At 30.0% G+C, this 16,932-nt stretch overlaps 1 protein-coding gene across 1 annotated transcript; it reads right to left on the bottom strand.

The window, feature by feature from the left end:
• Positions 1-12,762: 12,762 nt before the first annotated feature.
• On the bottom strand, positions 12,763-15,246 carry LOC148279870 (uncharacterized). Its single transcript, XM_088229281.1, has 2 exons — positions 14,860-15,246; positions 12,763-14,331 (listed from the first exon to the last, which is right to left on the bottom strand). Exons 1-2 carry the CDS (start codon positions 15,106-15,108, stop codon positions 12,763-12,765), a joined length of 1,818 nt encoding a protein of 605 aa, XP_088085407.1. The 5' UTR covers positions 15,109-15,246.
• Positions 15,247-16,932: the final 1,686 nt, after the last annotated feature.

Here is a 16,932-nt window from a genome sequence, read left to right on the forward strand (position 1 = left end):
GGTATATTTTCTAGCCCAAATGAGCCTTTGCTTCATCATACGTGCTGAAGTTGTTTTTTTGTAGTCAAATTGCTTTAGATTCAATGAATCTTCTTCGTACTGTTGACTCATGTATCATCACCAGTGGCTGCTGAATCTCATTAAAGTTCGTAACTTGTTTTTCTAGGACTAAATTTACTTTTTCTTATTGGAGATATTTCATCTCGGACACTGGTTTTCCAGTTTCTTCCACATTTCTCAATTATCTTTGCTTCAACTTTTCAACAGGCTTTTAAAGCTGTGCTCGTGTTAAGCCATAATAATTGACTAAAATTAATTAGATTAAATTAAAATGACATGTGATGAAATAGAATAACAATCCAGAAAAACAAGGTTTAAGTAATAAATAACAAAATTCCAAAGAATAAACTGTAAAAAAAGATAATCAGATATAAATATTAAAATATAAATTATACCAATTTTGATTCACACATAATCAAATAAACAAAATAATAGTATCATTGAAATCAATAAAAAAATCATATATATATAAACATAATTGAAATGATAATTGAGATAATCTATCCACTCTGTCCACCTCTATAGATAAATTGCGTGGCGTGAAGGTTTGTTGTTGCTTCAATTACTTATGAATTACTTTTTTTTTCACCAAAAGTATGCCAATAAAATAAATAAAATTAAATACACGATTTAAATTGTAATATAGATATCTGTAATAAGTGTTACAAAATTAGCTCAGGTGAAAGTTATAAATATCTGGGTATCCACATAGATTATAGGCTAAAATGGGAAACACATATAGCTAAATTAACAGACAAAATCAGATATTTATCTTACGTTTTCCAAAGATTAAAAAATATTTTGAAAAATTAAAAATGCCGTATTACGCTCTAATTCAGTCTTCTGTTACATACGGCATAATTGGATGGGGTGGAGTTTTGGACGCACATAGTCACCCTGTAGAAATCGCACAGAAGAGTATAGTTAAGATAATGTACAAAAAGCATAGACTATTTCCTAGTAACGAATTGTACATAGAGAGCGGACTCCTTAATTTTAAAAACTTATATTTATTACAATGCTTAAAATATGTACACAAAAATAGGGAATTGTTTGGCAATAATTTAAATAGGGCTAGTAGCAGATCAGAAAGTGTACTGTCGGTTCCAGGATGCAGAACTAAGTTCGCAAAGAGACACTCTTTCCATGTTGGTCCAAGATCTTTTAATCTCCTACCCAAGGAAATACAAAATATAGAATCCCTTCCAAAGTTTAAAGCGGCTTTGAGGACTTGGATCAGCATGGAAAATACAGATATACACCTATTGTGAAAGAGTCGTACAACAGCATATTCTAAACTTTGATGTCTTAATTACATTGTTTAAGTCATTTTCCTGTTATTTCTGTATGATTTTTAATGGCATTGTCATATTTGTGTTAGTATACCAAAAAATTCACCAAAAACAATAAAAAAGGAATGGCCCACGCTCAGACGTTTAAGTCTTTGTGGGCATTTTTTCCAAATTTAGGGCTATGTTTATTTTTAGAATGTGTATTTTTTCTCTTTTTCTCTTCTAATGTTTAATAAATATAATGTATAAAATATGTAATTTAATACATGCATAATATGTAACAGTATGGAAAAAAAAATACAAGTAACACAAAACATTATTATTCGTTGAAATGTCTCATTAAATAAAACCTAGCTACAAATTCATACTTTTGAAAAATATTAAATCAAATAAATACTTAAAATTAATTTTCACAGAAATGTGTAATACCCCACAATGCTCGTTTTTAGCAAAGTTGTAACAACATCCATAAAGCGGATTAACACTTGTTCGGATAGTAAATATTTGTGTTTTTTTTGTGACAAAGCCGGGGAAAAAACATTCGCTGTTTGTTCGATCAATGTAAACAAGGCATGAAACTTTTTTCGTTCGATCAATGAGCATAGATTTGAAGTTTTCAAAAAAGGAAGAACAAATCGTTCCCTCAAAATCCACTTCAGCCAACCCAAATGTATCCTCCAGACCAAGGACCATCAATCCTTTTTGTCCCAAGTCATATTCGTACCTCAAATCTTATTCTTTTAGTTTTGATCCTTTACTTGGTGATTTGATTTGCATCAAACACCTACCAATCTTCCTTAATTTTTTGAAAATTCTCAGTAGTTCTTTTTTATTTATAATACATTATTATAAATTCGAAATTTATTTAAGAGTATTTTTGAGAAGGGAATATGGAAGGTTGGGACATGTACTTGGCTGGTTTAAATGGCCATTTTACACAATAAGAAGCATTCACTATTCTGCTTTTTTTTAAACATCTACATTTCCTCAACTATTCCATATGTTTAGCTTATTGGAAAGTCTTGGAAAGTAATCGATGGATTGACTCAAAACTTTTACAGAATATTGCAGAAAAGTGTTTCCATTTATTCGGAAGTTTTAACGAAAACGGAATGTTCAATGCGTTTTAAATTGACTCATAATTTGTCATAGTTTACAAGTACTGAATGACAGTTTTACAACTATCTGGCTGTCATTTTATTAATTTAAGCCTAAGTTACAATTGTTTTTCCTAATATTTGACAGTATAGTCACAGCAACGCAAATTCAGATATTAAATTAAGCGATGTGTTTTCTCGGTAAATAAATTGTTGCTAGAATATTTTTATTAACTCCCCTAATATCAGACAAATCAATAGCAAAGCGTGGCCAGGTTCAGCTTGTATATTATAAGTAATATCTTTATATTATAGACCGGGTGCGCGTGATTTGAATTAAGGTTAAATGAGAAATATGGATTGCAATTGAAGTTTTTTTTTAAGTGGTTACACACGAGTTACATCCTATTATCTTGTAAAGAAGGACTTTACAATAGCGAGCACTGGTGGAAAGCTGTGGGCAGGCGACACAAAATGCCAAGATGAAATGTAGTGCGTTCTTCCGATGCACGGCGTTTAATGTCTCGTCCGAGCGGACGTTTCAGCGGACTACGTGTTGCGGGCCAAAGCGGAATTTAGTCCTGCCAACCTCACGGCTGTTGGTGTTACTCGCCACAATATATAGAATTATTATATATGTGTGTATGTACTCCTCCTAAACGGCTTTACCGATTTTGATGAAAGTTTTTGTGTGTGCTTGAGTGGATCTTTGGATGGTTTAAATTTACAATTGAACCCGGTAGGTGGGGCTGCGATTTAAAACAAACCAAAAATTCAACGTACGATAACGATGAAGACTTTTAACCTATCACATAAGGAGTTAAAACGAAAAACTAACCCTCATTGCAAATGTATAAATATCGTTAAAAAAAGCAAAAATAAATAACGTGTGTCCTTATTTCTGAAGAAAACGAGATATTGTGATATTATTTTGATTGCATTTATACAAATTTTACTTTCCAAACCCTGTGTGAAAATATTTATTTGAATATGACAAAAATACAACTTCATAATTGAAATAAATAAGAGAGATATATCATGTCTTGCATTTTATGTAGACTCATGTTACGCTACAGCCATAAAAAAGTAAATATAATTAAGCTATAAATTTGTTAGGTTTCTTTGGACACTCAATAAAAATTATCTCGATTTGCTACGCTACATAAACTTTGAATTTATTTTAGGGAAAATTCATATATCTCCTTTAGTTTGCCAATTATTTAAGTCCAATAAGAAATTTCTGTGCAACGGGAAATTGGACATGAAAATTGTTCTCTTATACGCGATATAGATAAGAGTATTTAATTTTAAGGCAAAGTTTCTCGAAAATGTATGAAAAAAAATAAAAAGGATTTTGATTTTAATGCCGTCACAAGTTCTTAAGGATCAACCAACTATAGAGTGTTGTGAAAGATTTCCTGTTTCTGGAAAGCCAACTCACTAATCAGGGAAAATTACCGAAGAGAACTAGTGACGTCACGCGTGGAGAAATAAATAAAAAACACAAAGCTTAAAAAGTCGAAGCGATGATTAAAAGAGACAAATTTTTTTTTTGGCTTAGAGTAATATTTTATTTACAAACAAAAAAATACAAAAAATCTCTGAAATCCGCATGAATAAATATCAGATTTTATTACGTAGCTATTGATTTGTGAATGTTTTTCTACATACACATAAAATTAATTACGTTTTCTTACTATTAAATCTAAGAAATGTGATGACTGTTTTGCATTATGAAATATGAGTTAAAGCACCGCATTGCGACCATTTTAGGCCCGCGGGCCATAGTTTGCGTATAACTACACTGTATTTAAAAGTTACAAACTTAAAATGGTGGCTCGGTTTATACAAAAAGCATTCGCTTCACATAAAGTAACGTCAATTGTTATTTTAAATATAAAGGTTCGTTTACTTAATTCCGTTTTGTTTTATAAAATAGTTCGACTTTATATTTATTGGATTATCACATTTATTTTACAAAAATAATATAAACCTTTTTTTTCGTACTTTGTTGTTCAAATTAACATTTTTTACATCTTTTGAAAAGTTCGTCTGGTAGTTTATTGTATAATTTCAGTCCCTGGCTTATTAGTCTTGATTGTCCTGGTCGTATTTTAGAAAATTGCATATGATGTTTTTCTGATATTCTCGTATTATGTCCATGTTGATTATATTTTTTTTAACAAGTTTTAGTTCTTCGTCTACAATTACATTAGTGACTAATTTATGGCTAAATTTGAATTATTCTAGTTGTAAGAGTTCAGTTATATTTAATTGCTTAGTTTGTTTAAAAAGTTCTCTAGTTGCAGTTAGATAGAGAAGGTCATATTCTAACTTTAATATTTTGTATTGTTGTCTTTGATGTCTGTTTATGTCATTTTGAAATCCTGTTCCCCATAATAGTTGCGTATAACATATTTAAGTTTTTACATAGGCTTCATACATTATAATTTTTCCGTTTTAGGAAAAAAGTTTTTGATCTTTAAAAAAGACTCCACAATGTCGCTACTTTGCTAATTAAATTGTTTATATGAATTGTCCATGTAAATTGTCTGTTTATTATTAGTCCTAAGTTTTTAACATGTTCAATTTCAGTTAACCGTTCATTAATTATGTAAGCATCTACTTTATGACATTTTTTTTAAAATTCAAAATGGATAATATTGCATTTTTATTCATTAAGTGTAAGTAAGTTTGTATTTGTCCATTTAGTCAACATAGTTAGGTCTTCGTTTAGGTCATTGTTTGTTTATACGTCTCTTTGATTTAATAGAATAGTCCAATGTCGTCGGCATACATAATAATTTTTCCCTTGTAATTGTTCTGTACTTTGTATTTTACGTATAATATGACAGTTAATACACAAATATTTGAAAATGAAAACATTTTCACAAATAAAATCATTTATTTAACAAATGAAACCATTAACATTAATTGATGACATATTTTTTAACCTTAACTAACTGACCTTATCATCATGTAACGGTGTAATTTATCTTTGGTCTAATTAAGCTACGAAACAAAGCATAAATATTTTATTTAAATTATTAATTGACAGTTATCGATGGAATTTTATTATAATGATGTAAAGACTAATAATATTTGCATATAAGTTAGGACAAAGCAGAAGAGCAATTAAATAAAGATTGAAAAAACATTAAGCTTTACAAAGATTAAATAATGATATAATATTTATTTATTTATTTTATTTTATTTGGGATTTTTACAGCTATTACATAAACAAAATAATTAGAAAAATCTTAACAATACTAAAGCCAATTAAAAAAATTCACTGTAAATATAATGACACATAATATATAAGAAAAGAAGTTTAGTAATCGTATTTGTGTGACGTTTGTATTCATGTGTATGTGAATGTGTGTATGCGTCAATGAATGAGGGAGAGGATACATGTGCGCGTGGGAATGAATGAGGGAGAGGGTCCGTGTGTATGGGTGCCGAAGTATGAAAATAATATATTTGCTTAAAACTTGTAAATTGTATTGAAAATGGTACAATAAAGAGCTTAGTAAAAAGTTAGAAACCTTATATCAAACTATACATAACATTGTATTTTATATTTTATTCGGGAAATCAACAGTTCTACATACATATTTAAAGTAAACAAACAGATATAGTGTATGAACTCAGAACTTAAAACAAATTGAATTATCACATAATTTTGACGAATTAAAAAACATAAAATTTTTACATGTCGGACATAAAGGTCAAAAGTTAGATAAATTAGAAATTTTAAAAATAAACAGGATAAAGAAAAATAACGATAAAATTTTAATAAATCAGCAGATAGTATTCAAAAACTCACCCTTATTAGCCCCCTTAGTTGGACCTTGTACATTGTAATAAAATAATAAATATTTTTCATGAAATAGAATCCCTTTTTAAAGTACACCGCCAACACATTATTGCGTATTGTATCTCTTTAAACTTATTTTTAAATATCCCTACACTTAAGATAATATTTAGATTTTTATAAATTATCTTTAAACCGTATAATATTCACCAGTATGAAGATGCCCATTAGAGGATGAAAGTTCTGATTGGTCAAACAGATAAGTGAAAAGTACCAAGTATTTTAAATTAATAACTTATATATATATAAGTTATTAGATCATCACATAAATATTTATTTTGTCAGAAATATTTTTTACAACGATTTACCTTAATATCAATTTTAGTTTTAAGACTATCAGATAGTAAAAAAAATAAAATAATAACCTCCACGGTTCAACTACTGCACAAAGAAACAGTGTGTTTGTCACAAATAGTTTCTTTGTAGCCTTGCAGAAGTATTTTATCAGCGACATTTTTTTGTAGGGCAACGGCAGCAAATTTTACGCTGTGATTATTAATATTTTTTACTTAAATAATCACATTTTCATAAAAAAAAACAATAAAAGTTAAATAATAATAATATGCATGCCATGCTTATTATGAAGGTACTGGAATTTGACAGGGTGGCAGGTGGATGGAACTTACTGAAACAGCCAAAGCGCGGGGTGCCCGTTGTCTGTTAAACAAATGGTTATTGATCTAAGGTTAAAAAACAAGATAATTATAATCTTTGAACTTATTTGTTTATTACTCATCTGTTTGCTACTCATAATTTATTTGCTGAGAAATCGTGCAGCTTGAAAAAAGTCCAAAAACTTCATTAATACATCAATTAATCGCAAACCAATAAAACGATTTCACTGATAAAATTAATAAAAAAAACAGTGACGGAATTATAATTTGTCACGTTTACTTGTAAAGCTCCAGTCCACAAATGATTGAAAATGATATTTGAGGGTTTTCTGTTTATAAAAAAATATTTCTCTGTGGTAGGTTCAAGAATTTTTAATTTACTAGATCAGGTAACAAAGGAATCTGAGTCATTTTCAAAATTCAAATCTGGTTTGAGTTACTAGTTTTCTCGAACAAGAATGAATTTCAGCGATCAAATGTGGACTAACTGGTAAATGATCAATATGTATTTATATATGTCAAGTGTTTATAATGTATAAAGTATCAATGATGTGTATAAACTTAATATATATGTATATGTATGTATAAAATATAATATAAATATGTATGTGCGAATATATATATGTATATATTTGATTTTTAATTTTGTCTTTCAATTTTAACTTTTTAATTTTAATTATTAATTTCAACTTTTAATTTAAACTTTTAACTTAATTTTAATTCAAAATTTTCATTTTAATTTTAACTTTAACTTTTAATTTTAAACATTTGATATCAACTCTTAATTTATACTTACCTACATCTACTACCTGCATCAAATAATTTATTGTTGGTTGTGATTTTTTACAATTAAATTGAAATGTGCTTGGAAGCAGAGAGAAAGGGAGGAAAGTGGAGTAGCTTTACAATGTCTTCTCCTTTTTATGAACTTTTTATGTAATATTTTTATTTTTACTTTTTTAGAATTCAATTATTTTCCCCTCTCCTCCTGCATTCATTAGTGTGAAATCTTTAATTGGTCTTACTTTTTTTAATTGTTCTTTTGTACCTTGCTTTATATAAAGACTGTATAATTTTATTAATAAAAAAATAAATAAATGAATATGTGTGTGAATGTATAGTTATGAATGCATTACAAGTGCCCCGACTCAACACGGATTTTCTAGCGAGTCGAAGCAAGTTCACAGACATGGGTCGTTCCTGATTGTGTCGCTATAAACTGTGTCTCTGTCCTTAACAAATGTATGTATAATGTAACTAATAAATAAATAAATAAAATTTGAATAATATACATCTGTGTTACACGTATATACTCGCACAGTGATCCATTATTAAAAAAAACTTCTGAACTGGAGTAATAACTGTTTTTACGCTCCCCTAAACAAAAATTAGTTTGAGACTTTTGAAATCTTTACAAGTGAGGCCGACGATATGTTAGTATGAGTGTGTATGAAATAGAATATAAATTTGTAACAATTTTTTTTGGTTACACTTTTTCTTTCGTATATCACAATATTTAATTTTTTTAAAAATCCCATGGCCTGTGGAAATCCAAAATACAATATTTTGAAATCTATGGTAAGAAAATGAAATAGGTATATTTTTAAAAGACATGGAAAGTTACAATAAAATAAATAAAACAACGTTTTTTCTAGCAACTTTTTATATTTTTTCTACCAACCGGTTTGAAAGTGTACTAGTTTCTTTATCAAAGATTACTTAACCAATAAATTCTATCCCATTTTATTATTATCAGTATTATGCTACACATATAGAACTAATAAATCAAGTATTTTTGTCTTTTAAAGATAAGAAGCGTAATTTGAGATGAGTGCCAAAACTAGACAGGAGTGGACTAAAGAAAATATTGTTTATTTGGTTACGTGTTATTTTTTCTTCTTACGAATGGCTATTTAACTTCCTAGATTTCATGTTGAAAATAAAATATTAAAATTAGACAACTTGTAAATCTTAGAAATTAAATAAGCGATTCGTAATAAGAAAATAATAATCAATAACCAAATAAGCAATATTTCCTTTAGTACATTCCTGTCAAGTTTTGAGCGTTTTCATCTCAAATTACGCTACCCATCCATAAAATACCGAAATACTTCATTTATAAGTTCCATATGTTTAGCATAATACTGATAGAATAAAATAGTATAGAATTCATTGATTAAGTAAACCTTGATGGAAAAGCTTGTAAAGCTTTGAAACCGGTCGTTAAAAAAAAAAAAATTTATATGGCTAACAACAAAGTTGATTTATTTATTTTATTACCATGAATACGAACAAAGTTAGCGCTTTAAATAAAAAAATTATATGAAAAGTTTTATGTTTTTTTTTAATCCTGAAATAAATTTTAGTGGACAATAAGAAATGCGGAAGAAGAATGTTCAGAAATTGGCGGGTAACAGTCAGCTTTTGCCAACTGTTACATTCTAGAAAATGAAACCTTTCGGGCCACATTTGCTCGGCCCTCTGGGCGCCCTAAACGCGTTCACCACTACACTATGATGCATATATATTTGTTGATTGATTTGAGTCCGGGTGAATGAAAAATACGTATTCATGAAATATAACTAGAATTCTGGACGTGTACTATAGACTCGATGACTACTCACATGGTCGAATGTTAAAAATAATAATAAAAATTAAAAAAATATAAGAGGCAGTAAGTAAACAATGTTTACAACTAAATTAGAGCAAAACTAAATCTATAAACTTCAAAGTAGATCGGGGAACGTCAAAACTAGATCCCGCAATGTCCGAACTTGATCTGTGTTTCTTGTTCTGTTAGGATCTGCTTTCTCTAGTCAGATTGTGTTTGCTTCAGTATTGACCCTTTAAGCCAATCAGGTCTGCTTATCCTATATTTTAACGACAGAATAATATGAAGAAGCTTACTTTTTTTAATTTTTTAATTTTATTTTATTTATTTGGATAACCAACAGCTATAATTATCTTATATGTATAAAACAAAAGAAATAACTAATAAGCCAATTACAGGTTTTCACAAGTAGCATCACAGTTAGTTAAAAAAGATTCTCGAACATAAAATAAATGTAACTAACTGTAAATTCAAAAGAAAATACAAAAATACTATGAATTATTTCGAAAGCAAACGCCGAACGTCATTAAGATTATTTGTAAATAAACCTATGTTAAATGATTTATTTAATACATTAAAATTATTTAAAGTTCGCCATAAATATGAATTTTGCCTATAATTGATTGAATAACTGATATTATTATGATTAAAATAAAAATTTAAATCAACAATATTTTGAGTTTGTCCAAATTATTGTAGACAAGGACTGGATTCGACTCCCTGGGGAGCTGTTAACATAAACATATTACAACAGAGATGAAGGGCTTTGTTGACAAATCCACCCGGTCCATGAAGAAGTATAGAAATTACAAAAATAAAATTTTCAGGCGTTGCCTAGTATGTAGGTGAAATAATTCAATAAGATGAATCTCACTCGCTTAAATAAAGTTTTGAGCTCTTTAACTTCACAAACATCAACGGATAAAATAAATTAACTAATATAGGCAGAATGTTGAATGTTAAGCAGTGTGCAAAGTGGCCACTTAAACCAGCCATTGACAGGTCATAAGATGCCTAGACTTCTATTTTACCTTCTCTTTAATGTTCTTCATCTCTGTTGTAATATGTTATGATAAGGTGGTTGATTGGTTTATTCATAACTTCTTGATTTATATATTTTAAGTCCACATAAATATTTTATTTACATATTTTAGATCTTAATTTTAATCGTTACTTTTTTTTGGAGATGTAAATTTATATATTTTATTAATTTTGTTTTATTTTTAATTTTATCTTTTTTTGGTTCCATTTATGAGAATCAATTATTTTTTTATGTTTCAAAACCGTCATATACATGCTTATTCTTTAATTTAATTAAATTTTTTGTCTCTTTTTCTACGTTTAAAATAATATTTTAAACCATTTTATCTGGTTTTACAGTTGTTTTCTTCGTAATACTATTAAATGGATGTGCGGGAGCTGATTTTTTGGTTAAAATGAAAAATGTATTCCCGAATTATATTGTAGTTATTTATTAAGTAAAGTTACCCACTGGTTACATTTTTTATTTTATACAGAAGGAATCTTAAGCAGGCAACACGAGCAGTCGAAATAAAATATTCTGAATTGTTTCGATTTGCGGTGTTATTGCAGAATCGTGCAACGTGAAGTTGCAGAGAACTACGCGTCGCGGACCAAAGTAGCTATTTTTATTTATATCCCTACAGAGATGAGGTAGAATTTTTTCAAATTCAGGATTATGGATATTTGAGCGTTTACAGGGCTTATGACCTGTCATTGGCTGGGTTAAGTGGCCACTTTAAGTAGGTACTATAACATTCCCCATTCCGCTTATTAGCGAATATCCACACAGGTAACATTTTTGATTTTTGTATATATGTTATTAAATGAGAAACCATTCACAAGCGAGTTGGAGCGCCATCTATGTATTGATATTGAAGTTAAGTATTTTAATTAGCATATTACTTTATTTTATGTAGTTAGTCCCCCTTGGGAGAAATCCAGATTTGTGTATGTACAAAATACACGTACCAAAATAATGTTGTGACCAAAGTGGCATTTCGGCCCGCCACTTTTACGGATGTTGGTGTTGCCCGCCACAATACTATTCCAAGCATTTAAAAAAAAAAAAATATGTTCATTATTTAATAAGTGACCAATATTATGTCCGTATTTTTTCAAAACAAACTTCTTAGCAACTATTTTACAGTTAATCGGCACAAATATGTATTAACATATTACAACAGAGATGAAGAACATTTAAGAGAAGGTAATATAGAAGTCCAGGCATCTACAGGGCTTATGACCTGTCAATGGCTGGTTTTAGTGGCCACTTTACACACTGTGTAACATTCACCATTCTGCCTATATTTGAACATCTATATTCCTTCAATTCTTTCATCTGTTGATGTTTGTGAAGTTAAAGAGCTGAAACCTTTATTTATGCAGGTGAGATTCAACTATTGAATTATTTCACCTACATACTAGGCAACGCCTGAAAATATTATTTTTTCAATTTCTATACTTCTTCATGGACCAGGTAATTTATCAACAATATTTTGAGTTTGTCCAAATTTTTGTAGACAAGGACTGGATTCAACTCCCGGGGGAGCTGTTTATATTAACATATTACAACAGAGATGAAGAACATTTAAGAGAAGGTAATATAGAAGTCCAGGCATCTACATGGCTTATGACATGTCAATGGCTGGTTTAACTTCACAAACATCAACAGATGAAAGAATTGAAGGAATATAGATGTTCAAATATAGGCAGAATGGTGAATGTTACACAGTGTGTAAAGTGGCCACTTAAACCAGCCATTGACAGGTCATAAGCCCTGTAGATGCCTGGACTTCTATATTACCTTCTCTTAATGTTCTTCATCTCTGTTGTAATATGTTAATATAAACAGCTCCCCAGGGAGTTGAATCCAGTCCTTGTCTACAAAAATTTGGACAAACTCAAAATATTGTTGACAAATATGTGAATACCAGAAACTTAAAAGGCTCTATGTGCCATGGACAAAAAAGGAAAGCAGACGGGAAATTAAAAATACACATAATAATTCAAAGAAAACATTATTTTATTTTTATGCCAAATCAACAAAAGAGCATATTTTAATGTAGTTTAGTAAAAAATATATAAAAAAGACATATTAAACTAAGTATAAAATCAAAAAAACAAATAATTTAAAAGAAAGTCTCATGTACCGTTGTTAGTTTCTTTTAAAAGGGCCAAAGTGCCCTGCTCTCTAAAGCAATAAAGGTGTTAGTGCCTTAGTGAGAATAAAGAAATAGGTATAATCTTTTTTCTTATCTTCTGTTATTTTGCTCTTGCAATTCAGCATGGGTAAGAAATAATTATCTAAATCCGATAACTTTTTGTTCTTCTTCAATAATCTTACAATTTTCCAGGGCTCCATAGAGTTGTGGGTCTCTTTCATTTTGACAACGAAAGGATTATCACTTACGAATTTCAAGCGATGAGCCTTCGATATCTGCATTGTGGTAGTATTCAAAAATGTTTCGGCAGCCAATTTAAAATCCATGAAATCATGTGATGTCATTGAAATAACATTAAAAGGCTGCTTGTCACGAGTATTTTTCATCATATCAACAAGATCTGCAGGAACAATGGAATGTGTTACTCGTTTCCTTTTTTCGATTAAAGCAAAGTCCCTGTCGCAGCTAAGGAATGAATGCCCGCTCATTAAAAATTTATGCTCTATCGATGTAAAAACTTTTTTATACACAAGATATGCCCATAAAAATATCATCATTTTATTTTTATTTTGTCCACTACAATTGTCACTCCACATGATGAGATTCTCCTTTCTTATAAAATTATTAGAAAACATTTTGTAAATGCAGGATGCTATCGCATTTCCCCCTCTTCCTGTAATAGCTTCATGCCACATAAGCATATACCCATCACCGGTATTTTCGATATGCACACCCAAATTGAAATTTGATAATTGTCGCGAATAGTACATGGGCCCATGAGTTAAAGTTGGTGTCAGCAAAACTTGTTGCAAGTCCATGGCGGCAGTGCATATATTACTACTCGGCATCTGTGATTTTTTTATATCAAGTGACATCTGTTTTGTTGCTTTTTCTGCTTTTCGATGGTGTAATTCAAGTTGATTCTTCAGTATTGTTTTATTAGATGGATCGGCATTTATTTTAGCAACATAGAGGTCGCACGTTGCACATGTATCAGTTCGTTTCTGTCCAAATTTTAAATTCGGAAACTCCTTTCCAAAAATTTTAGAGTAGAACTTATATGTGACTTTTGACTCCGGAAAAGATATCTTAAATGCTTTAAACAAACGATGTATATTTAAATCTGGACTTAAGTATTCTTTCTCTGATCTCGCTCGACCATAATGACTTACAAGTCTGGGAAACATATTTACATGTTGTTTAATTTCATCCTCATCTTCGTCTGAATATTTTCGTTTTTTCTTATTGATGTTTCCTCTTGATTCCAAGTAGGTTGTATGTCCTTGTTTCTTTTTATCGAGTAGTACTTGAATCTTTTTTGGAGAAAGGGAAAAAATGTTCATGAACGTTGCTTTGCACACACCGACAACATTTCCCTTGCCATCTGGAAGCATATAATATGCGGTGCATTGTCGCCTACTTAGAGCAGGAGATTCATAGGTTCCATGCCTTCTTCTTTTAATTTCTGTCAAATGGATTAATCCCATCAGAAAAGAAGATTGCTTTTCATTGTTTTTTAACGCATAGAATTCCGTGAACAATGACATCTTTTGTTCGAAAGGTATTTCTTTGCAGTTATAGCTGCATTTGCAGATACACTAAAATAAAAAATGAAGTGAATGAAAGCAACATAGATAATATAGGTACGCAACCGTGGGCGTATCTTAGGGACTTAGGGTCAATATCTATCACTCAGTAGAAACTAAACTAGAGGAACTAAATGTGGTGGAGTGTAATAATGATATAGTAATTTCTCCCGGTTGCAATCATTAGGGCGTAACTTATTTTCTGATATGCCGTTAACATAGTTATTTACACATTAATAATAATATTTACGAAAATATCCATGAAAATATAATTATTAAGGTTTAATTATCTTTAAACGAATTTATAATAAAAAATATATTTTTAAATTCTTTTTTTTGCTCTCCTAAAAACAAGTAAAAATAAAGTTTCACCCAAATACCTCTGACCGGGAGATTTAAAAAATTGAATTCAATACAAATACTCCATTTAAACTATGTCATGGTTGGCAGAAAATTACAGGTTGGCACATCCCTAGCGCATGATGAGTGACATTTTATCTAGTAGAGACAACCGGTGAAGATTTAAAACAATGTACAAACCTCTTGATTTGGGGGTCGTTTTGCAGGAATCAACTTTCTATTGGATGTAAAATATTCTTGTCCAGAATCTTTTAGCTTCTTTCGGGCCACTTGGGCACTTTTTTCCCCCTTTTTACGTCTTTTAACGCCACCACTATTCACAGAGACCGGTTCATTGTCAACCATTTTGATACAAATAGCATATGACTGGCGATGGCACTTAACACCTTTTAAAGGAAAACAGATGTTGGTACTTACAACCAACGCCATCTTTAGAATTTTTTATAAAATATTATTTGTACTACAATGGCATTTATACCCTTCTGTAGGACATTGGCCTTGGCACATACTATCCATTTCTTAAATAAAATCATTTTCGTTATTTATGGCACTTACACCCTTTTAAGTTTCTGGTATTCATGTATGTTTTCATACTTTACTTTTTAAATGTGTATTTATATTGTAATAACGTGTTTATTTTATTAAGTAAAGACAATACATTTTTTAAAAAATAAAACGCACCCACCCTCACTTCATTCCTAACAATTGCTCTGATACACGAATACCACACCTTTTTTTACAAACATTTTCACAATTGCCCCTTTAAAATGTTAGTACATTATGTAACATTACATTTTTTACCTCAGAAATGAAATTAAACACATTGCTGATTTAATTTTATTATAGATAAAGTGATAATCCACCATATTTTTTTATTTTAATATTTTTTTTATATTTATTCATATAAATACACATAAAACAAAAAAAAAAACGTATTCCTAACTCTATGAGGCCTAGAGCCCTGTGTTGATACACCAAAAAAGAAAGTGGAAGAATGCATATTATTAAAGAATACTACAGAGGAAAAATGTTACAAAAACATAAATGTAAATGAACATCTGGACAACACGCTAAATAGTAACATATGAACGTAGTTATGCAGAAAGCAGCCAGTCCACAATTTCGTAAAAATGAGATATTGATGTTATTGGGTGCAGTAAGGTCGATTTTATGTTCTGCTAAAAACAACCAGACCGCTTTCATATAAAAAGCTGTATTAATCACCTCCGGAAAAGAGTGTCGATCACAAAAACGGCATTTCTCAATTTGCAGAAAACACCCACAAAACTAGAAAAATCGTATAGAACTTTAAAATTATTTTAAACTGGTCAAATACACAATAAGGTTCTTGTTTGTAATATATTAAAAAACTTATGTATTCATTGTTTATTGTTTGTTAAAGTAAAAACATTTAAACTATTGTGTAGATTTTATAATTCACTCTTTTCACAAAATGGCTATTATCTCAGTTTTACTTTTCTATGGCTGGCTGCTTTTTGTATAACAACGTTCATATAAATATATACAATGTCTCGCAGCAGTTTCTTGCTGTGATTTCTTTCCTTGAACATAACCCACACTTGTAAACTTATCTTGAAAATAGCCTTCATTTTAGATTATTTTATATGTTCATCCAAGACATTGAACACTTGGGGCCAAAGAGAGAATTTTTTCTGATTAAAAGTGGTGCATGTTTTTTGTATTACATAATTCAAATTACAGGAAAACCTCGCAAGAGTATTCTACTAGGATCTTTTTTTGTAGCCACATACCCAGAAATGTGTCAGCGATGTCGATGTTACTCCAGTATCTCTCTCTAAATCACGTATGAAGAAACATCTCCTTCCTCTTCTTCAATCTCTCCTTCTTTCCTGTTTATTTTATTTTACTATTGAGTAAAAGTATTAATTTAAGATTATTCATATAAACACACACACACACACACCCTAGTTGCCTCTTTTTTAAGCTTGCGGGATCACGCCGTCCTGGAAGGCCGTCAATGACGATCTTTAGACTTTATTCGGTGGAATTAAGAGGCGCTGGATTGACATGGGAAGAAGCGAGAGTTCTGACTGGCGATAGGGTCTCCTGGAGGCAACTGGTGATGTCCACATTCTCCACTTAGGAGCGGATAAAGAAAAGAAGAAGAAGAAGAAAAATTCATATTAAATTACAGCCATCTCTACTTTTCTATATCTTTAGCTTTTTTTATTTTCATTTTCTATTGAATATATTTTGTTACTTGAATGACAT

Source organism: Micrasema longulum, unplaced genomic scaffold, assembly GCF_059751315.1.
Source record: "Micrasema longulum isolate JH-2025_06_02 unplaced genomic scaffold, ASM5975131v1 h1tg000661l, whole genome shotgun sequence".
Taxonomy (NCBI): Eukaryota; Metazoa; Arthropoda; class Insecta; order Trichoptera; family Brachycentridae; genus Micrasema; species Micrasema longulum.

Excerpts from the sequence above, each read along its gene's own strand:
- LOC148279870 (XM_088229281.1), bottom strand. The coding sequence starts at position 15,108 with ATGGCGTTGGTTGTAAGTACCAACATCTGTTTTCCTTTAAAAGGTGTT. Across the intron at positions 14,332-14,859 it reads AACGACCCCCAAATCAAGAG|TGTATCTGCAAATGCAGCTA; the intron begins GTTTGTACATTG and ends TTTTTATTTTAG.